The 22,947-nt window shown below is 40.5% G+C and overlaps 1 protein-coding gene across 6 annotated transcripts in view; it reads left to right on the top strand.

The window, feature by feature from the left end:
* Positions 1–22,947, top strand: part of Cblb (Cbl proto-oncogene B) — a 167,076-nt gene that overhangs the window by 75,454 nt on the left and 68,675 nt on the right. For all 6 annotated transcript variants that reach the window (XM_006248258.5, XM_063270261.1, XM_008768626.4 and 3 more), the window contains 2 exon segments: positions 361–507; positions 18,166–18,322. In XM_006248258.5, the coding sequence (XP_006248320.1) occupies positions 361–507; positions 18,166–18,322 (304 nt within the window).

Raw genomic sequence — 22,947 nt, 5'->3', positions numbered from 1 at the left:
GGAGAGATGGCTCAGTGGTTAAGGGCACTGACTGTTCTTCTAGAGGTCATGAGTTCAATTCCCAGCACCCACATGGTGGTTCACAACCATCTGTAATGGGATCTGATGCCCTCTTCTGGTGTGTCTGAGACAGTGACAGTGTACTCAGATAAATAAATAAATTTAAAAAAAAGAATGTAAGTGAACAGGAAACATTATTTTAGATGGAGTCTCAGGTTGAGATTAACCCTTTTTTAGGCTCACGACTGTCTACTAAGACTCAACTTTATATATGCCAAATATTTTTAACTATAGATTCCCATTAAAGGTTCCATGCATCATCTATTTACCTCCCTTCCTCTTTTCTCTTGTCCTTGACAGACGGAATCTCACAAAGCTGTCCCTTATCTTCAGTCACATGCTGGCAGAAATCAAGGCGATCTTTCCCAATGGCCAGTTCCAGGGAGATAACTTCCGGATCACCAAAGCAGATGCTGCCGAATTCTGGAGGAAGTTTTTTGGAGACAAGTAAGTAGAAATTGCTTTCATAGTCTGTATCCATCTTTTGAGAGTCACCTAGTTGAGTATATAGAGGAGATACTTGGTATTTTTAATAAGATTTGATGGATTTGTTTTGTTTTTGTTTTTTGTTTGTTTTTCATTGACTGACGAGGATTGAGCAAGGACATTTTTGTTACTTAAGTGTTTTACCACTGAGCTGTGCCCCCAAACCTTGGTGAGTGTTTACAGTAATTGCTCCTGGGATAGTCAACAAAACTACATGCTAATAACAGAACACATAAACTTTGTTGTTAGAGTACATGTCAGAGTAGATAGAATTTATATTCTGAGAGAATTTATTGGGTCATTTGGCTTTGAGAACCAGAGATGCATAAAATAATTTGTGCATATAATTCCTTATCATTTAATACTCATCTAGGAGATATATTAAAACGAAAGGTATACGGAAATATTTGCTTTAAGAAGCATAAATAAGTCTGCAGAGAGAGCTCAGGGGAAAGAGCTTGCTGTGCAAGCAGGAACCAGAGCTTGATTTCCTAGTATCCACACAACTGTTGGTGGCCATGGCAGCCGACTTTAAGACCAGCATCCTACAGGGCACATGGGATTTCTGAAGCAAATTGTCAAGCTAGACCAACTGTGGTGGTGACCCCGAGGTGCTAGGAAAGATCCTACCTCACATATAAGGTGGAGAGTGATTGGAAAAGACACACTCTACCTCATTTATGAATACACACAGGCGTTGGGGATTTAGCTCAGTGGTAGAGCGCTTGCCTAGCAAGCGCAAGGCCCTGGGTTCGGTCCCCAGCTCCGGAAAAAAAAATACACACAGGCATCCACAGGTACCAAAAGGACTCCTTCTTAGAGGAGGAGCATGTTGAGTTTAGAGAAGTTAAATACAAAACAAAAGAAAAGTGCAGGAAACCCCCTAGTTCACTCTGCTACACCTTCTGTGTATTGTTGCACAAAATCCCATTATGTTTAAACAAAGGCTGCGCTGCCAGTGTCGTCAGGAAGCTGCCAAGAGAAGACTAGGTGAAGACGTTTCTAATAAACACTTCTTACCCAGATACAAATGTCCACGGGCAGGGCATGTGCAGGGGAATGATTGTCTGAATACATCACAACTTACTTAACATTTGAAAACCTTTGTGCAACATGTCCCTTGTCAACAAAGGTGGCAAATGCTTCTTCACTGATTTCTTAAGGTTCCCTTTACAAAGAGTGCCTTTGGCTACTCTTGACCCTAGAGTATGCTGCCCAGCAGGGAGGAAGACCGTGGCTTCTACACTGGGAAAACAGGGTAGGGTAGATGTCACTGTCTGTCACATAAATTGTGAATTTAGAAATGTGAATTAGAAATGTAAAGTGTGGGTTGAGCTTTGAACTACTCAGTGCTCTCAGACGGTGAGTAGAGGATTGTTTTCATCTGAGTCTTTCCCTTTCTGTCATGAAATGCCTGGTTTATATAGCTTCTACCACAACTAGATATGTCTGAATACAGCAGTGATGTTAATGTGCATACAATAGTTTGGTTTCAGAAATACAGTTTGGCTTGCTGTTTGAGAAGGAGCTTACCATGTACCTTAGGCTAGCCTGCAATTTAAAGTCATCCTCAGGCTGCTTCCCAATGTGCCAGGATCATTGGTGTGTGCCTCCACTCCCAGTTTGGCTTGAAATGAATATTGAATCCTTTTTTTTCACTTCTAATATTAAAACGGACTATTTGAAGCGAAAGGGCAAAATACCATTTTATTCCAGTAGTATGAGCATTCTGGGTTCTAGAAACCCAGCTATTCATAACATTTCTCTGTCCATTTAAAGTGAGGGATTAATGGTTTCATCCTGCTCTGGTAATGTGAACTACAGAAGCAGAGAGTATACTCATGAAATATGTATGAGTCTGTAAAGCAAGAGGCAGATTCCGGAAGAATGCCAGCCTTGGCACCTCCTGTATTAACACTGAGAACCCAGAGCACACATGGTGACTTTCAAAATAACGTTTCTCTTACAGCTGGAAATATAAAGAACAGGTTGCTCACGGAAATTCAATTTGAAAACTGAAAATTCTGCTTTGTTATAAAGTGCTTTGTTAGCAGGTTCCTAAGAAATGACAACTTTGCTCAATTGTTTATAGAGTTATATTTACTTTGTTAACACCTCACAGCACAGGGAATTAGGAATTTTAGACACTTTGGGTTTTCCCTGCTTAGCTACAGATATCAAAGGTCTGCTATTGTGTAGAACTGTTAGGTCAGGAAATCACTTAACCTACAGGCCAAGTGTTCTCCCTACCTCCTCGGTCCTCTCACCGCCTGTTGAGTCTACAGACTTAAGACTGTAAATTGCCTTTAAGGGTTTTCCCTTTCGGATGAGCGAGCACAGTTCCAGGCTACTTCCAGGACCAATGCAGAAGTGTAAAACTAGAGTCATCAAATGAGCAACACCTTTTCGAGATTATCAGAGAAGCCTTCCTCATGGCTCCTTGGTCTTTCTGTAATTCCTGTGGTTTTTTTTTTTTTTTTTTTTTTTTGGTTCTTTTTTTCGGAGCTGGGGACCGAACCCAGGGTCCTGTGGTTTTTTAATTCATCAACGATGCATGGCTAGTGGAACTTCCCACGGGTTGAATTCTTTCTCTTCATCATGCTCCAAGTCATTCATATTTACTTGGTTCTCATCTTAGAGCATCCCTGTTGCTTCTCCCCTATAATGATAAGTGAAAATGATTTCACTTAATCTTCCAATGACTTTAAACTTCAGAATAGTATTGTTTTCAAAAACAGGCCCATAGGATGTTGTCTCTACAAACAGTCAGATTACAATTTTATAAATTGTTTTGTTTTTTTTGCTTAATGACTGTTATTGTGATTTACTTCCCTAAAGGGATAGTCATTTCTAACAAAACATTTAGAATAAATTAAAATAGAAAATAACCCATTGTTCATAAGATGTTATGATACTCATAAATATAATTTCAGGTCAGCCCTTATGAAAGCAGGGAATAGAAAACCAGCTTTCAAACTGTAGTCCTCTTCTCTGCCTGGGGCTCAGCCTGGCAGCCAGTAGGCTTCTTCTGCTGTGAGCTTTGGGAACATGAAACAGCCATATGACAAAGGCAACAGAAGCTCCTGCATGTGCCAGATTTTTAGGAATTCCATTTAGTATTTCAAAAGGTTAGCCTTATCTTTACTTATTATTATTCTATTCACCAGGAGATAATAGAAATATATTAGTGGTAGTAAAATAATATTATTGAAGAAATCTGTCAAAATAAATTTTACAAATCTTCATATTCTGGAATAAGTTTATAATCTAGAAAAAATACTGTTAATCCAGGTGGGGGAAAAAGAGCCTACACTCTGGAGTTCTATTTCTAAACAGGACCAGTAGCAGTTAGGATTTCATCGATTGTGTTCAAGCAAATTATTGTTCAACGAGAACCAATGGGCTATTTTTTAATTCTCCCAGGTGTCTTTTAATGCATTCATTACGAGTTTTATTTTTAATTGGTTATCGTATTTATTTACATTTCAGATGTTATTCCCTCTTCCCTGTTTCCCCTCCACAAACCACCTAACCCATCTTCCCTCCACCCCCAGCTTCTATAAACGTGCTCCCCCAACCCACCCACTCCTGCCTCACCACCCTAGCATTCCCCTACTCTGGGGCATCGAGCCTCCACAGGGTCAAGGGCCTCCCCTCTTACTGATGCCAAAGAAGGCATTTCTCTGCCACATATGCAGCTGGAGCCGTGGACCCATCCATGTGTACTCTTTGGTTGGTGGTTTAGTCCCTGGGAGTTCTGGGGGGATCTGGTTGGTTGATACTGTTGTCCTTCCTGTGGAGTCATAAACCCCTTCAGCAATCTTCATTCTTCTCCCAGTGGGAACCCGGTGCTCAGTCTGCTGGTTGGCTGTCACCAATTTTATTCTTCAAGTTGAAGTTTAGGCTCTCCCTGGCTTGCTGTAATAGCCTTTACATTGGACCTGCTGTCTTTAGTCACAGCTTCTGAAATCAGAGCAGCTTGTGGAAAGGAGAAGCAATCATTCCAAACTCTGCCAGAACTGCTTTCAGGAATATTGGCTCTGAGATCATGTCCAGCCTTTGGCCTTAGGAAAAGTAGATCTCTCTCTCTCCCTCTCCCTGCTTCACCCACCCCCAAAGCACACACCTAGGTCATCTACAAAGAACCATCTATTCATCAGCTTCCCAGTGCTACCCCCTGCTCACGTCTCGGTCTTCTTCGCACTTCACTCTGTTAACTTTCTTTCCCCTGCCTGGGTGCCTCACCACCCTTGCTCTTCTATCCACTTTGGAGGGTTCTTGACAGACGGTCTGAAATGCTTTTCCACATTCTGATAGGGCTCAGCACCCAGGTTCCCATCCATTCTTCTGGCTTACTGGGTACTGTGATCCATTCCTGTTTCCCAGCTGAGGAACTCCCAAGAGGCGCAGCAGTCTATGTGAAGCCAGACTCTCATTCAGCTTTATTTTTGTGGGCCTGGCATATGTCTTAGAATGTGTGGGCACTAATATTTATTCACAATCTGCATGCATAGTTGGATGGACAGTGTCTGTTCCTGGTTCTGTTTTTAATGACTCTGTTATCGTTTGACCGACTGCGCATGGTTCCCACCGTTTCTCTGTCTTTTCTTTATCCCTTTTTCACTCTACATTTTTTACACATTTCTACAACTCTGACTGAGAAGTCCACTTTCTGGCTATTTCTCAGTCACTTACAAACATCCACGCAGTTAACTACCTTATTCCCTGTATTCTTGCTGTGTTTGAGTGTATATAGCTGAGTATGATTTTTTTTTAAAGTTATGTCCAATTCCGTGATGGTTCTTTTAGGAGAGCTTGTTTGATTTTTACTATATTCTTTAAAATATGTCTTTGCTTTGTTTTATGTGTATGAGTGATTTGCCTGACTTTATATCTGTACAGTCTATGCATGCGGTGCCTGGTAGGCCAGAAGAGAGGATTGGATCCTCTGTGACTGGAGTTACAATCCATTGTGTGGGGGTGCTAGGAATCAAATCTGGGTCTTCTGGAAGAGCAGCCAGTGCTCTTCAACACCCAGGTATCTGTCCAAGTGTCTGTTCAAAAAAGTCTATCACTTTTCTCTAAGTGGTTATGCTGTTAAGCTAGTCCTGTAGGACTGCATACTGTAGAGACATTCTGTCATTCTGGAGCACACTCATGACTATGTGACCCCACTTTCCTACCCCGAGTATGTGACCCCACTTTCCTACCCCAAGTATGTACCCCACTTTTCTACCCCGAGTATGTGACCCCACTTTCCTACCCCGAGTATGTGACCCCACTTTCCTACCCCGAGCATGTGACCCCACTTTCCTACCCCGAGTATGTGACCCCACTTTCCTACCCCGAGTATGTGACCCCACTTTCCCACTCTAGGTTCTTTCTCTCCCTTGACTGACACTCTTCCGTAACCTTTGTTCGTGGGACTCCTCTAGATGCATACAGAGTAGTTCTGATTTCCTGCCTTTGCTCCCATTAGCCTTCTCACTTAAAGTTATTGTTAAAATTGTAATCAGAGGAATAAAATTCTCTCAAATCTCTTAAAGTTCCTTCCTCTCAGGACCCAACCCTCCCCTAACTGTTACCATCAGGCCTATTGATTTTGAGTAAGCTCTTCCTGGCATGTTGTATTTACTATTTTAATATTGCCTTAAAAATTGTTTGGATAATTATCAGCCTTTCAGTCAGTTTCTAAGCTTTATGAACCAGAGTTCATTGCTTTGTGTCTCTATGTATTTTGGCAGAGTGTATGCTGTATGCTTTCATGAGCACGGTGGATTTGCTCACAGAAGCATAGGGGGAGAAGAGGTGCATGGCCTCGTAGTCCACACAAGAGAAAGATGGGGACAGCTCTGACCTGGAGTGGGAGGAAAGCAGATCGGCCCCGAGGCTCTGCAGCACGTGCCTTCACTGCCGTGTTCCCTCTCCACGCCACTGGGCACACTCGGGCACCCTCATCCCTTTCTGTTTGTCTAAAGTGTGTGTGAGGTGGTGATATAGTCTGGTGCTGCTGTGGAAATCAACAAGATAAAAGCTGCCATGCAGAGGGTAATGCTGTCAGGCTCACAATGGGCCAACTGTATTGTGAAGTAGTTAGGCAGTTTGGGTCTTTGATCTTACTTCAAATACCATCTATGTATTTGCTCATTTTAGAATTAATACAGTTAATCTTTGACTTTGATGGACCTTCCACACCTGGCATTCTAAGGCAAACCAACAAGAATTAAAAATAAAAATGCATTGTTCTGAGATCATGTGCATTCCCTTATAAAAGCGAGAGGTCTGTGATCTTGCTGGGAAGTGGCCTTTGTAGAGCTCAGTTACTGCCTCGCCTTTGATTTCCTGGGCGAGTGCTGCGGACTCGGGTTTCCTGTGTTCACTCTCCACTTTTAATAAAAAAGCAAGGAAAATTATTTCTGTTCCTCTCCATTGAGTAAGATATATGTTCTAGACCATTAATTAGATCTGTTTCCCCATTATAGAAAAGACAGTCTAATTCTCTTTAATTAATGGAGAGAGTACACAGTTGAAACTGAGGATTTTTACACTGGAACTATACAGCAGGTTCACTAGGAAAAATAACTGAGGAATAAAATAAGCTCAAAAGTCATTTCTTTTGAACCAGCCCCCATCTTGTCTGTTTAAGCAAATTATAGTATTTTATCTCAATAAAATAGTGTAGCTTAAATAGAAATTGAACTTTTGTTCTATTGTTGGACTCATTGTCTAAAATGCAAAAGTGCAAAATTGTGACTTAGTAATTATAAACAGCGTCTGTTCACTGAGAACGACAGGGAATGAGAAGGATAAATGCTTAAAGTTATCATTTGCCATTCGGAAGGGCCTACTTACTACAAGTAGTAAATTAATGTATTAGTGGCAGCTGACGCTGCTGTGAGAGGAACATTTGGCCTCTGAGGAGAGAGTATATTGGAAGAAATGCACATTTATTCGTAAGGTGCCTGTCCAGCCTTTCCTAGGGAAGACCAGGAATGGAGCTGACTTTCTGTGGTCTCTCTGGTTAGTTCAAAAGGAAGGAGAATAGTAAATTTAGGTTTTGTAAATACATCATCTTCATTTTTTCTTTTTTTCTTTTTCTTCTTTTTTTTTCTTTCTTTTTTTTTTTTGAAATAAGTGGCACTAAGCATTATCTGATTAAAAAGAATATATTAAAAGAGTGGATCCATGTTAGGAAAATTACAAATTCAACCAAAACAGAAAGCTAGTCATATTTTGTCAAAGTGATTAATGCTTGTCTGGCAGAGGATGCTCGAGGCATTATTGACAAATGTTCAGCTGAACTATATTATATTCAGAGTGTTCTTGGCAACTGTGGAATTCAAATACTAGAGAATGGGTTCTGATCCATCAAGGGCTCCCAGGCTCAGTCCAGGCTGGGCATATTCTGCTGCTGGTTTCCTGTCCTCTATACTGTATTTGAAACCTCTACCTGTTGCTTTCTTTGCACTTTTATTTATTTTTTATGCAAAGCAATATTCTTTTTTTTTTTATTAACTTGAGTATTTCTTATATACATTTCGAGTGTTATTCCCTTTCCCGGTTTCCGGGCAAGCATCTCCCTCCCCCTCCCCCTTCTTTATGGTTGTTTCCCACCCCATCCTCCCCCCCTTGTCGCCCTCCCCCCAACAATCTAGTTCACTGGGGATTCAGTCTTAGCAGGACCCATGACTTCCCCTTCCACTGGTGCTCTTACTAGGATATTCATTGCTACCTATGAGGTCAGAGTCCAGGGTCAGCCCATGTATAGTCTTTAGGTAGTGGCTTAGTCCCTGGAAGCTCTGGTTGCTTGCAATATTCTTAAAGCACAGTTTTTGAATCCCTAAGAAAAGTTTAAATCCATTGACAAGATTTAGGGTTGCGTGTTAGGTACGTCACAGTACGAATGATAGGCTAAGGAATGTAAGTAATGTACTCAAAACCTTCCTTGTATTCTTCATTACTTACTTATTACCAAGTACTTTTCCAGCACAGGATATTACTCAGGTCATCTTTTGTTTATATCTCCATTACTATACTGATATATATATATATATTCACAATGTGCATAACAAATAAAATGATAACATTTTAAAACTATATACAGGGGCTGGAGAGATGACTCAGAGGTTACCAGCATTGGCTGTTCTTGCAGAGGTCCTGAGTTCAATTCTCAGCAACCACATGGTGGCTCACAACCATCCATAATGAGATCTGGTGCCCTCTTCTGGCCTGCAGGCATACATGCAGGCAGAACACTGTACAGATTAAATATCTCTCTCTCTCTCTCTCTCTCTCACACACACACACACACACAGAGAGAGAGAGAGAGAGAGAGAGAGAGAGAGAGAGAGAGAGAATGTAAGAATTATGTTGATATTTGCTTCACATCCTGGCAAGCATGACTGTATTCCTTTAGTGTCTATGACTACTACCTACACATGCACTTCATTTAAATACAGAAAATAAGGTTCATATAACTTCTTCATACATGCCTACTCTGTACTTTGTTCAGCTCCACTCCCTTACCCTCGCTTTCTTTCCTACCTCTCTACTGCTAACCTTTCTGTCCCCAACTCCAACCTCAGCTTTTGTCATGCACTTCTACACATACTTGTGCCCACACTCATTCACGCGCGCGCACACACACACGTTGACTTTCTTTAGTAAAATAGCAGAAGAGGTGTGGAAACAAGACGGAGTAGATGCTGTTGTAGTTGCGGTCAGGTGGGAGAAGTGTGTGCTGCGGACCATGGTAAAAGCTACATTAATGGACCCTGCTCCTTTGTGGGACAAAGGTGAGAGGAAGGGGTTGCACTTGAGCTGCCCTCTGTCATTTATCTAGCTTTTCCCCCCGCCTCCCTGACCCTTCCTCTGATCCCTTCCTTTTCCATCTCCCCCCTTCTCTCTGTCCACACCCCCTCTTCCCCACTCTCAGTCTCATTTCCCCTTCCTCTCTCCCTGCTTCCTGTACCCTCCTCCATCTTACCCTCTTTCTGTGTATGCACTGCTCAGTGAGAAAACTACAGTAATGACTTCTTGAGGTCATTAATGCTTTCTGAATGAGTTCTCAATATTAAGCTAATCACTTAAATCCAAAATGGTATCTCTAAACTGTTTTTGAAGTATGATTTAGAAAAATCCTTGTGTAACCTCTGCTTAAAACAAAAACCCAAAAGAGAATGAGAAATTATGTAATTATATTTTGCTTTAAAAAATTTAAATAACCAAAACCACTCCTTCCTACAAAATCTCCAATCCATAATTTTCTTTTTCATAATTCTCACCAGCTAATTAGTTTGGAGTTAATTAATTAAAGAAAATCTTTAAAATTTGTTCATCTTCATTCTCAGAAATTCTTGTATGTTTTTATGCTTTGAATCATTAATTCTAACAAAACTTGAATATTTTTAAAGGGTTTTTCTATAATAGTTTATGACCTCGTTATAATGTTAAACATATTTCAAAACATTTAGAATAAATTACAATGTTCTTAAAAAGAGACCTCATATTAAATTCTTTCAAGAGAAGCTGTTTTTCTTTGAAACAGAGATCCAGTTTGCTAAGCCCTGAGAACCTTTGCACAACCCCACTCCAACCCCATGGTCCTGGACGTCTCCAGCCTGGCTGCAGGACTGGAGAGAGAAAGGCAGGGAAGCTGGAGATTGGTAGGTTCATTCTCCTGTACAGGCAGGATCCCCCAGATGAGTAGATAGGTGTGTTTATTGCCCATTGTAAATGATCTGGGTCCCTTAAGTTCCATGGTCTACATCACTGAAAATCACACAGTATATGTGGGTACCACTGGGCATCCTCCTAGAGAGAATAAAGGCTCAGGGAACACAAGGAAGAGACGGGTGATGTGTGTCTTCCTGTGACTAAAACACATCCTTTTTGCTAACTCAGAATTCATGAAACTGAAAAGTAATTTTCTAGAAGCTTGGAAGCTCAGTATGCATCCCAACCTCAGAGGCACTCTAGAATCACTTTCTGCTTGTAGGAAAACTAATTGACTTAATAGCAAAGTCATTCTTTTTCTTTTCTCCCTACAGTCAACATATAGAAATGGATTACTGACTACTAAATATTCATTACTGACTGCTGAATATTCATTCTGTGTTTTGAATGTTGATTATCACTGTGAAGAACAGTCATGGTTTTCCCTGGTTAGTTCCAGTTCGTACTCGTACTCTTCAGTAATAAAGTAGTGTTTCTGCAAAACTTTAAGCATGGCCTGTGCCTCAGGCCTGTAATCCCAGCTACTGGAGAGAGTGAGGCAGGAGGATTGCAAACTGAAGGTGTGGCTGGGCTACACAGTTCATACCCAGCCTTGGCAACCTAATGGGACCTTCTGTGAAACACAGAGTGCAAACCGTGCTGAAGGATGTAGCTCAGCAGGCCCTGTGCTGGGGGCTGGGAGGCGTTCAGTAGTTTCTGACTGTACAAGGACTTCTTGGTAAACCTGAATGTGTGCAGTCAGGGGCTTAGAATATTGTTGGATGCTTATTTCCTTTGCTTTTATACTTAGACTTCTAACAGGCCTCACTCATTGCTACCTGACTTAATTAGCTAGTATTGAGAGATTTAAGAGGAATTTTGTTTTTATTACTGGCTCTCTCTCTCTCTCTCTCTCTCTCTCTCTCTCTCTCTGTGAGTGTGTGTGTGTGTGTGTGTGTGTGTGTGTGTGTGTTGTGTATACACACATGTGCATGCATGCATGTGTTTCTAACAGTGAGCTCTTATATTTGAAAGGAAGATCATTTAAAAACATTACTCAAACTTCTGTGACGTGGTTTTCTACTTTTAATGTGTACATTATTTAAATTTTACTCAATCTGATTGTAGCCAATCGAAGGCAACTTCCTTACACATGCACAGTGGCATCCCAGCACCTTCCAATGTTAATGAACTTTCTGAGGGAACACTGGAGACAGAGCAGTTGCACTTTAGGAAGATGTGGATAAATACTCAGTGTTTTAAGACTGGCATCTGCTGTTGTACAGCACATGACTATGACATGGAAAAGCTCCGGCAGGCATTTAATGCAGCTTTATATGTGCTGTATTTGCAGCATCCCTGCCTATTCCTTTCTGCCAATAAACTATATTTCCAAAGTCAAAGAATAAACATCAGTGTTGCGATGGTGATTGGGGATTCCCTCTACTGAGTTCATACTCTCCTCTTTAATAAAAACGGTTTAAAAACTGGATGTGGAAGCGTGATGACCGTTTCTTAGAGGTTGAGAGAAAAACAGTAGGGCGGGCAAGCTGGAAATCTCAGTATCTGCCAGGAGGAGAGAAATAGTACCATGTCTTCTACGTTAGGGGTCAGGGAAGATGGCAGTGCAGATACGGAGGTCAGCCAGCAGCCTATGGCAGGATGCATCGGGGCACGTGCATCCCAGAGAGTAAAAGCTGTCCGGGAGGTCATAGGAGATGTCTTACTAAGAGGACAAAGCCCTCCCCAGAATAAAGAACAAGAGTGGGCTAATGTGTGAGAGCAGACGTTAGGTGGACAATGTTATTGTGAAAATCAACGGCAACTTAGCGAAAATATGTCCTTATTTATTTCTGCAAACATAAAATTCTGAATGTAGATCTCTGACTGGAAGGGACATAATTGTCCAACCCATAGAGAATCTTGATAATGCTATAGCTTCTGGGAACAGGAAAAATGTGTATCACAAATGGTTTCTGAGTTTTTCTGTGGAGGTGGAGAAGTGCTTAGATTTAATTCTGACCATCTCAGGGAACCATGGTTGTTTCCTGTGAAATATGAGGAGTCCTACGGCATCTGAGGCATCTGATTGCCCGGAGTGACTCTCATCTGCTCCTCCTCCCCTACTGGAAAACAATTGTTTTTCCCTCAGTGATGGAGCAGCAGAGCAGTGATAGCCGGATAAGACTCTATTTTCATATCCTCCAAGAAATGCACTCATTACAAAACAGATTGGATTTAAGTAATAACTATTTACAAAAATGTCAGCAGACTTAGGAGTCAGAGTTCTAATGGTTTGCATCCATAATAACAAAAGAAAATCACTCTGCAACCTCTTCTGAGCGCCCTGTGACATTGCTAAGCAGAGCTCGCCTTCAGTTTGGAGGACCTGGCACAGAATATCTGCTTGGTTAGGTGGGTACTCTGAAAAATTCAACACAAAATTTAAAATTAGAAATGGGTTAATACAGGCAGGCCAGTCGGATTTTCTCTTCAAAGCCTGAATGACATTGCATGTGAATGAACTAGAATCAATTTATTTTCAATAGCACCACAGCAAAACTGACAAACATGGAAAGTGTTGATTTCCTTGATTCTTAGTACTAAGACCAGTACATGTCCCTTCCCAAATTGTTTTTTTTTTTGATATTCAGTAGTGATTTTAATGTAATATTTAAAGAGTTCAACATACAATTTAGGTTTAATGGGCAAGGATAGAAGCACGAATAGCATTAGGTAATGAAGTTTCAGGATCCTGGTACCAGTACATTCTGAATAAAGTTATCAGGGTATCAGCGGCCCCGCCTCTGAGAGCCCACACCTGCCGCCAGACTCTGGTAGTCACCACCTGCCCACAGAAGTCTCACATCACTGTATGTTGTTGTCATTAAGAGTTAAACAGCATGCGGTGTATTTCTTAATGATATTGGCTCGTCTCTTTGTTATGCTCATGAAGCCCCCTTTTCTTGCTTGCAGCAGTGTTTAATTCATTTCTCTTGCTCTATTGTTTACCTATCGTTCTATTCTTTGTGGCATTTGCATGACTGTCAATAGTGAACTGCTTTATGCACCTTTTCAAAGGAACCATGCAAAGTGTTCAAAGGCCTCCATCTTTAGCAGCCTCCGGAGCCAGCGTCCTGAAGCCAGCACTCACCGCAGGCGTGCCGGTGTTCACCTTGCTCCACCCCCCTCTGCACTTTTAATGCCACTCGTCTTTTTAATATCATTGCTGGGAGGGAAAGCGAATTCCATCAGATTCCCATTTCCCTTGTTCTGATGACCAGTGAAGTTGAGCCTATCGTCGTATGTTTGTTCAACCTCTTAGTAATTTCGTTAATAGTATCTTCTCTTGAACACCTCAACTCATCATGAACTTTATGCTTTCAATGTTGTGGGTCCTGTCTAAATTGTACTCCTGCTCCAAGTGTGTTCAGATATCTTCCTGTGTCTATGCTAAGAAAATTTTGTTTCCTACTAAGGTTTAAGGTGTACCTCAAGTTGCTGGTGTGTAATACTCCTGATTCATCCCGTTTGTGTCTGTCAGACCACTAGCATTTATGAAAAACGTATTATTGTCACCACCATTTTAAAAATAGCTGACTTTATATAACCAAGGTGTGTGTGTTTTGCTTCTGAAATGGCAGTTTCCCCACCTGTCTATCCAGGTCTTGTCGACACAGTGTCGGTTAATGTGAACGATGCATGCTTGCTCCTGTTCTTCTAAAGATTTTTTGATTTAATCTTGGTTATTGGCGTTTTGCCGTGAGGTTTAGAATCTGTTTCTACAGCAGCGATGCCTCCTGGGGGTTTTGACTGAGGTTATATTAAATCTATAGATCAATTTAAGGAGAAGTGACAAGCTTCTAATACTGAGCCTGTCAACCTCCCGAAAGGTTATATCTCTTTAGGACTTTTCTATTTCTGACTCTGCGTGTGTGCTGACCGTCCATGTTCATCTTCTGGTAGCTCCCCTCTCCCGTGTTTTATATCTACAAGTTGCATTGTGTCATTCAGAAGTTTATACTTTTATAATGGAGGTCCGATTTCTGATGATCTTTCTAGATATTATGAAGATGTTAAACGTTGATGGCAGTCATTAAACAAGGCTAGCTTATCTACTAATGTGCTATGAACTCCCTTACGTGCTCTGTGCTGTTCTGTACCAGGCCCGGTGCTGCAGTACAGTCTACATTGGCTCATTAAACATGAATGTGTTTTTTTGCTTTGGGGGTGTTACATGCAGCGCTGCTATAAGGAGACAGGAGAGGCATCTTTACATACCACATACTTTTTAGACCAGTGCTTTGCAGAGAGCCTCCCATGGCAGACTCCACGGTGCACAGGCTATGTATTAATCTCCAGTTTGCCGTCTAGAAATGCTGTGTAAATTCTCCTCCCACCACAAGCGCGTGCAAGTTCCTGTCTCCAGACACCGTTATTATTGCTCTCAGTCACACCCCAAGTGTTGCACATAAAACCCGTGGGCATCTATGAGCTACAAGTGTCATGAAAATGCTTCTCTTCCTTTTGGTGTCCCAGAACTCATGTCCTAACTCCTTTATGCATTCCTTTCCCTTAAAGCTGCAGGGCTACTACGTGAGACCGACGCGCGCTTCCTCTTCACAGATGGGAAGTCATCTCTTGACCCGCTGACCTGCTGACCCGCTGACCCCTCTATGCTTTGTTTTCTGGCATCCGATTGGTGTCCTTTTCTTATTTCTTAAAGGATATTTGGCTTTTCTAGAAGAGTTAAGATATGGCACCTACTAACAGGATGTTAGCATAGTCTTATTTACCATGATGTTTTCCCTTAGGATATCATGTGAAACAACTTTACCTTTTTGTAAATCCTTAAGATTTCTGTATTGTAGGTGAGCAACGGTAAGCAGTGAAGGAATCATAGTTCTTATCCTCACTGCGATTTTAAAGACTCTGAGATTATACCACTGACGCAATTGTCTGGGTGCCCAGCAGCCTATCTAACATGTACATATATACATGTCTATATGTACGTTGAACATATTTGTGTTTGGTCTGGTAAGATGGCCCTGCAGAGAAGCTTAATCCCCATGACCAGCATTATGGAGGGAGAGAACCAACTACGGCAGTTTGTCCTCAGACACCCCTGCGCCCTCCAGATGCACATACTTGCATGCATAGGCACAGAAATTAAATACATGTAGTAAAGGTGAAAATATTTTCCCAGTATCCTTTATGGTGTTCTACCTACAGCTAATGTGACTTATGACAAGCATCAAATAGAGCGAAGTAACCTTTCTGGTGTGAGATTCCGCAGCTCAGGTTGTTGGCTCTTTGTGCTTCTCTCTGCCTCTGCTTCACTTCTCCCTCTGTGCCATCGGTCACTGCCAAGACACACCAACTCACAGATGTCTGGGAAACATTTTGCCATCAATATATTCTCCCTCTGGCTTCATCTTACTTCATCTTACTGATGTTCGTCTTTGTGAGGGAGACCCAAGGTGCAAGACTTTGAAAACACTGTATTCCTTTTCATGCTTGTAAAGATATCTTTGCACTTTTCTTCTGTTCTCTCCTCATAAAGCTAGCCTGCCTGTGCTTTCTCCCAGCCCTACACTTAGTCTCTGCTGAGTCCACAAAAGTGGAGGGATGATACAGTATAATAAACCAGTCAAATAATGGCTCTGGCTTCTCTGCCTTCTTCTCCAGCTTTAATTAAGGTTCTAATGAATATGTACTTGGGGCTTAGGGTTTATCACAAATGAACTATGATCAAATCTCATTACACAGCTACTGTGGAAATGTGCCTTTTTATGTTGGAAATTATTGCTCTGCAGTTGCATGGTAGAGGAAAATTTTAGAAGTAGATGAAATACATATTTTCTCTGGAAAGTCAAGAATATTCAAAGTAGGTTATAATCTGAATGAATTTTAAATATTGGATATGATAATTTTAGGGTAACATTAAAATGTTTATCACAACCATTTTGTTTTGACTTTATACACACAAAAGTATGAACTTTTCCATTTGGCCAGTTTCTTTACAGTTTATGCTTTTTAAATAAAATAATATTGTGCTTTTCTAGAAAAAAGTTGTGTCTATGTCATTCTGAAATTAGTAGTTCTTTGATCAACCTTTTCCCTTCTGCATGTTATGACTTTACTTCTCTGTGTGTGCTAAGTATTGGAAATTTTAATTGGAAAAGGGCTATGTTTCTCTTAGGCAGTGCTTCCATGGTCATGCAATGCAGCCGGCCTAACTGCATCTCCACACGTCTCTATGAATCAATAGCGTCCTAATATTACTAAAACCTTCCCTTGTTCTCTTATGACAGCTGCCTTTTGTAAACCTTAATCAGAGTCTGACGTGTGTTTCTTCTAAATGGCGTCTGATGTGGTGTCTCTCTTCAGTTCTCTGTGGTTTCCTGTTTTCTTCATACATAGATTAAACTCTTTTGAGGTATTAAGCATCTTAACTTTCTTCTTTAATGGTTCATCACACCTAAGCTTTCACGCAGGCCTGTCTTGCGATTTTTTTTTCAGGCTACTTCCCACACACTTCCTGTAATCCCTCTGGTTTGTACTGGGTATTCTATCAGCACGGTTGTCTATTTTCCCCACCTGGGTCATTGAGTGTTATCAATCCTACCGCCAAAGTGCATAACCCTCAAAGCCAGAGGTAGTGTTAGGCTTTTCCATAGCTAAGGGCCTCCAGCAGCATTGCCATTTGGTAGATATGGTCCATCAGTGGCTCTGAGAGACCATCAGAACCAACACCATTTTGAAAGTCATCAGAATTATTTATTCTCCAGCCCCACCCCAGGGCTACAGAATAACATAGGTTCCAAATGCACTGTGACAAGAAGCCCTTTAAATGACTTAGTCTTTGCCTACATTTGATTGCTGTAGATAATGATAATAATTCAGAATATTCAAGTTATAACCATATGTGATCTTTAGTAAGAAAATGGGGATTGAGAGAAATGAGCCAGGGAAATTTTATCTCATTTCTGCTTAGTTTCTCCAGGGACAATAGTAAAGAAAAATCCCATACTGTGCTATCTTTATCACACATGCGTATATGCTCTTGTGTCCTGTTTTGAAGACTGAAATATAAATGTTTAAAGTATGAATAGTTTCTTCCTTCCATCTATTCATGAGTAAGAATTTGGCATTGTGAAAGGAGGAAAGGTTGCTAAGAAACGAATGATGGATGTTACGGATTTTCATGGTGGAAAGGAGGGTAGGCAAGGGTTGGGAATTGCTGAGTTTCAGGAATGGGAGACAGACCTTTCTCTGAATCCGTTTACTGGTCCTTAAAAGTTCTGAAGCTTACTTAAACTGTTGCTCTGTGTGTGTGTGTGTGTGTGTGTGTGTGTGTGTGTGTGTGTGTGTGTGTAATGTATGTATATATATATGTGTGTATATATATATATATATATATATATATATATATATATATATATATAAAGATATATTCATTGGTAGGTAGTAAATAAGTAAATTTCTGCAAGATGGTTGCCTTTATGAAACACACTTTTTGGTTTCATTCATATGAAAGGTCAGAGATCATGTATTTTTCACCCTTGCAAAAAGCTTCTGGAAGGTGGTTGTTGATTGATGATTGGTGAACCTATCTTCAGCATACAAACAGAGTTCAGGATGGCTAACATTTTGACCCTAATGACGCCCGTTTGATATGCTTTGAGACATGCTTTGATATCTATGAACTGAAAGAAAAACTAAGATTCTCGACACATACAGAATAATCCAGTGAGCATATTCCACGGAGCCGGCATCATGAACCATATTTTCAACTACTCTAATACAGATATGATACTAATAGTGTTATGGCTTACTTGTGCTGTTGTGAATCTCTATCATCATTGAGAGTGAGTTACTGACCCTTCCTTTTCCCTGGCACAGAACTATCGTACCATGGAAAGTCTTCAGACAGTGCCTGCATGAGGTCCATCAGATCAGCTCTGGCCTGGAGGCCATGGCTCTGAAGTCAACCATTGACTTAACTTGTAATGATTACATCTCCGTGTTTGAATTTGATATTTTTACCAGGCTATTTCAGGTAAGATGCATACTTTTTTAATCTGTCTATCCCCTCCTCCCCTCCCTTCCTCCAGAGCTCTGTATGTATTTCCCTTCTGTCACATGTACACGATGTACACAAAGGTATGGACAACAACCCCTAGTAGCGAGTCATTTGATTTGCATTAAGTATGCACTTGGCCATTCCTCCCAGTTCGGAGTGAGTCCTCTGCTACAAGCTTTGTTTATCAGGTCATGTGATCCTGGTAGGTTATTTACTAGCTTTAGTGGTTTATGGGAGGAATTTTTTAATTCCCTGTTTTTTCACTTTGTGAAATGGCTGTTTGATTGAAGCCATTATGGGTGGGTGTATGCCAGAGTTGTATTTCAACATCTCTTTGTCCGTGGCATTTTTTGGGTCAGAATATAAACAGTAAATAGGCCAGTGTTCTATATTTAGTATATTATGGCCTTAGAGCGCTTAACCAATTGCTTTTCTCTTTCAACCAGTTGCAACGGATGTTTTTCCATACTAGGTATTCTTCATCAATATATTTTTCAGTTCCTGTGATATTATATCACAACTTTATGTCAATGTTAATTTGCAAAATCTCTTCAATAATTTTTCTTCTGCTTTTTCCAATAACTTCTTTTGTGTTTTAATATTCATAATTATTTTAACATAGATATTCTAAAGCAAGTGGCATAATACTGAAACAATTTATTTCCTTTTTTTATGTCTTATGTATATCAAAATCAAATTCTCTAAATGCAAAGAATTGAAGTTTGTGTTTTCAGCTTTGCTTTGCCACTAAAATATGTATTATCTATGAAGTTCAATTCAAGCACTTACAAAACGAAACCATCCTCTTAAAATGCTTACACTAATGTACATGTGATAAAATTGACTAGAGACCAAGCTTATTCATATGTCCAAAGTATTATTTTAAACTGCAATATGATAAATTCTGATTGTAATATGATTAAATAAAATGTTAGATTATGAGAGTGGCTTAAGGTTTCGCATCCTATATGATTTTTGACTTTAGCTCTGGCTGAAAAGTGTGATGAACTGATCTGTATAACCAAAAAATATTACATGGGATCAAGTTAACATAGTTCAGAAACAGGGACAGACTCTGGCTAGCAACACACTTAGATTTTTACTTTATCACAATGTAAAAACCATGATTCCATATTGTATGTGGAATAAGAAATTAGATTAAATACTGTACAAAGTATGTATTTGTTTATTTTAAGTTTCTACTGGCTTAATGGTTGTTCTCTTGATGTATATATGTTGTGAGCCTATTTTTAAACTATTTTTATAATAAACCATAGCCTGTAATTTCAAAAGATTGTAAGAAGCCTTTAGAAAAACATTGTTACTCAATGCTAATCATTTGCAATATAAAGCTCCTGTCTTAAAGATTTTTGCAGAACAAAGGCTTTGTTTTTGATGGAAATCAAGGACCCTAAATGATCAGAGTTTTTTCACTTGTGATTAAGAAAGCTTAAGTAATTTTCACTGTCAAGTCTAACTTTTCCTTAGGGTCTGTTTTTGTTTATTTTTGTAGTCATAGTGTGTGTGTGTGTGTGTGTGTGTGTGTGTGTGTGTGTGTGTGTAAAAGAGAGAGAGAGGTGGGGGAAGGAGGGAGGGAGGAAGGGAGAGAGAGAAAGAGAGAATGAGAGAGAGAGACTGCAAATGACATTTTAGTGGATTTCAAGTGCTCTAATGCCTTCTTTACATATTAACAAGTGTAGGCAGCTTCAATTTAGTTAAATACTTATCCATATTACTTGACCTGTTACATATATCAGCTTATATGTAGTTTCACATAAAAATGGCCAAGTAGCCTTAATCTTCTGAGGTTTGCTTATCCTGTGTATATTCACTGGGGTGTTAAAGAGGAAGCGTAGGTCACGTAGCAGCTGTGATAACCTTTCACCTAGGTAGGCTATTGGCAGTCGTTTAGAAACAGTTAATTCTAACAGTAACTCACCACATCCGATGAGTCCTCTAATTTTTGAGATTCTTCATTCTCTCCAAATTAAATACTTCAACCATAATCATCATACATGTGGCTTTAAGTAAGAAGAAATTGGTTCTATGATATTTTCACTTTCGCTTTATTTTTACATACAATTAAAAATTGAGTATTAATTCTCTTCAATTCACTATCACCAAAACTTTATATTTATACAGCCTTTAATAAACATGTAAGTTGTTTTTTTTTTTTAATTTTACTGCTATAGGTGCATAAGCATGTGCTTGTTACAACTTGATAATGGTGGTTCATTAGTATGCAATTCTTACCATCGTCCTGTATTATTGGGGTTTAGTGTTTTCCATATCATCTGAAACTGAATGAGACACTCATGGGGTGTGGGGTCTGAAATAGAGAAAGTAGCACTGCTTTTTAGAAGACAGTGAAGGACAGGCAAGCGCTGAAATGAGAACAACAGGCAGTATAGGGTCAAGACCCCTTTGCTTCCTCCCACCCTCATCCATACACCACAAGTAACTAAAGCGAATGCTGTGACTTGAGAAGAAAGTGGCTGCACCGGGTGGTGGTCCTCACTCCCTTTCTCTCCCCCACCTTTCCCTCCTTTTTCTCTTCAGGTCTCCTAGAATACTGTGATAGGAAGATACTACAGTCATGCAGTGAAACCCAGGATCTTTCCCCTTTTCCTTCCCCAAAACTGCAAGCTGGTTTCTCCTCACATTTCCCCTAGTAATGGAGAGCCCTGGGCCATTGAGAGATAACTATATTAGTGTGTGTGGCTGGTATAGTATAAGGAAGGGACGTTTTAGAGAACATTCTAGTCAAAGTGGAACATCAAGCAATGATAGACTAAAAAAAAAACATCTGAGAGGAAGGAAGCCGTCAGTGATACCCAGCCTTCCAGGGAGTGTCTGACTAGACTGGAGAAGACTCCTCTTCCAGCATAAGACAGCGTGTCTCTTGTTGTTTATTAACAGCCGCCTAGAATTTTGTGAGGAAAAAAGGATTTCCTTAAATCCCAGACAAGTGAGTTATAAAATAATTAAAGGATTATTTTCTCTGAAGCATTTATTTCTCCTTCTTTAAGCGGGTGGCTGGGGAGATGACCTCTGACTGTGTGAAGTGGTTGCCTTCACAACACTACAGACTCATCCTGTCACACAAATATTTCTGCACTAAGAAGCTGCCCTCTGGCTTACTATCTCTGGGGAGGGCCTAGCCTTCAATTCATCCTGTTTTTAGTTGTATTTTGATTTGTTAATTGGTTCTCTTTAAACCTTCGGATTAAAAACAATCTATAATTTGAAGAATGCATTCGGACATCACTGTAAGCAGCTCTAGTATTTGTTTGCTATTCCCTTAGCCATGTGCTCCTTAGATGCTGGAGCAAAACAATAAAATGAAAACCAGAGTGTCTGACTTGACAGGCACTCCTCAGTGGCCTATTTGACATGCGCTGATATTTTCCCATGTATTGTTTTATGCAGTTTCAGTCAAGCCTTTAGAGGAAAATTAAAAGCATGCAAGCGGGGCTGGCGTCTATGCTGCTAGTGTTCTCAAGAGCTCCTTCCCAATCCAATTAGATGTGTCGGTGTGACGAGGAAATTCCCTAAAGAGTATTCTTGTTAAGTCAAAAAGACTAAACAGCTCTTTATCCTAAATTACTCTTTCTTGTTATCCTCATTGTAAGGGACAAGGTCCTTGCAGAATTCTGCCTTATATGCCAGAAACACGAACAAGTTTCAAAACAAATGAAAGCCCGAACTTGCCTGGCACAGTCAAGGCTGGGTGCCGGTTTCAGCAGCTTGAAGTTGGTGACACAAGACACCTCTTTTTTTTTTTTACATGGAGGATTGGAGTGGAGAGTCTGGCAGAACAGATGGAGTATGCTGCCAGCTTTGGGATAAATGGAGCCTCAGCCTTGAAAGTATTACACAGATGATTCATCCACACCCTGCAGCAAAGTTGCCTGTTACTGGCTGCCTTTTGTCTCTTGCCATGGTACCTGGAGAGACACCTAATTAGATTAAGAAAGATTGATATGAAACACATGTTTTGTGAAAAGTTTTTCTTCTCACTGAGCTTATGTTCAAACCTTAAACCTTTCCTAGGTCTGTAACTGAGCTAGGTAAAGCTAGTGTGAGGTCTGGAGCTTGTTATCTCAGAAGGAACCTGCCCTCTAGAGCCAGCCTGTCTGGGTGCAGCCATAGCAACCGGATCACCATGTATCTGATGCTGCATGAGTGGCTGGGATCCAGGCCTGAGCAGCACGAGGATGCTCCTTGACCTTACATGGCTTGTGGTTATTGTGTAACCTTCTCCAGAACACTTAACTTTCGTAACACGGATTCCTGTTAGATGCCTTCCTTTTGTAGGAGGCTTGGGGAGAAGCAGTGGACAAAATAGATGTGAAGGATGAGAACTATGGCGAGAGATAGCATTAGGTAGGAGGGTCTAAGAGGGCCTCCTGAGATTCAGAAAATTCAAAGACTAAGGTAGGGGAGGGTTTTGTATTTGCGACTAGTAGAAGGGGCATTGTGGCTACACCAAGAAAAGCTGAAGTGACAGCTCTTCTGACACGTAGAAAGGATCCAACCTGAAGGCCAATTGGTCAATTATTTCATTTTGTAGTGATCATAAATTCTCTATTGAGGGTCCA

Source organism: Rattus norvegicus, chromosome 11, assembly GCF_036323735.1.
Source record: "Rattus norvegicus strain BN/NHsdMcwi chromosome 11, GRCr8, whole genome shotgun sequence".
Classification (NCBI taxonomy): Eukaryota; Metazoa; Chordata; class Mammalia; order Rodentia; family Muridae; genus Rattus; species Rattus norvegicus.
Note: the sequence above shows the minus strand (reverse complement) of the source record. Positions and strands in the feature narration are given on the sequence as shown.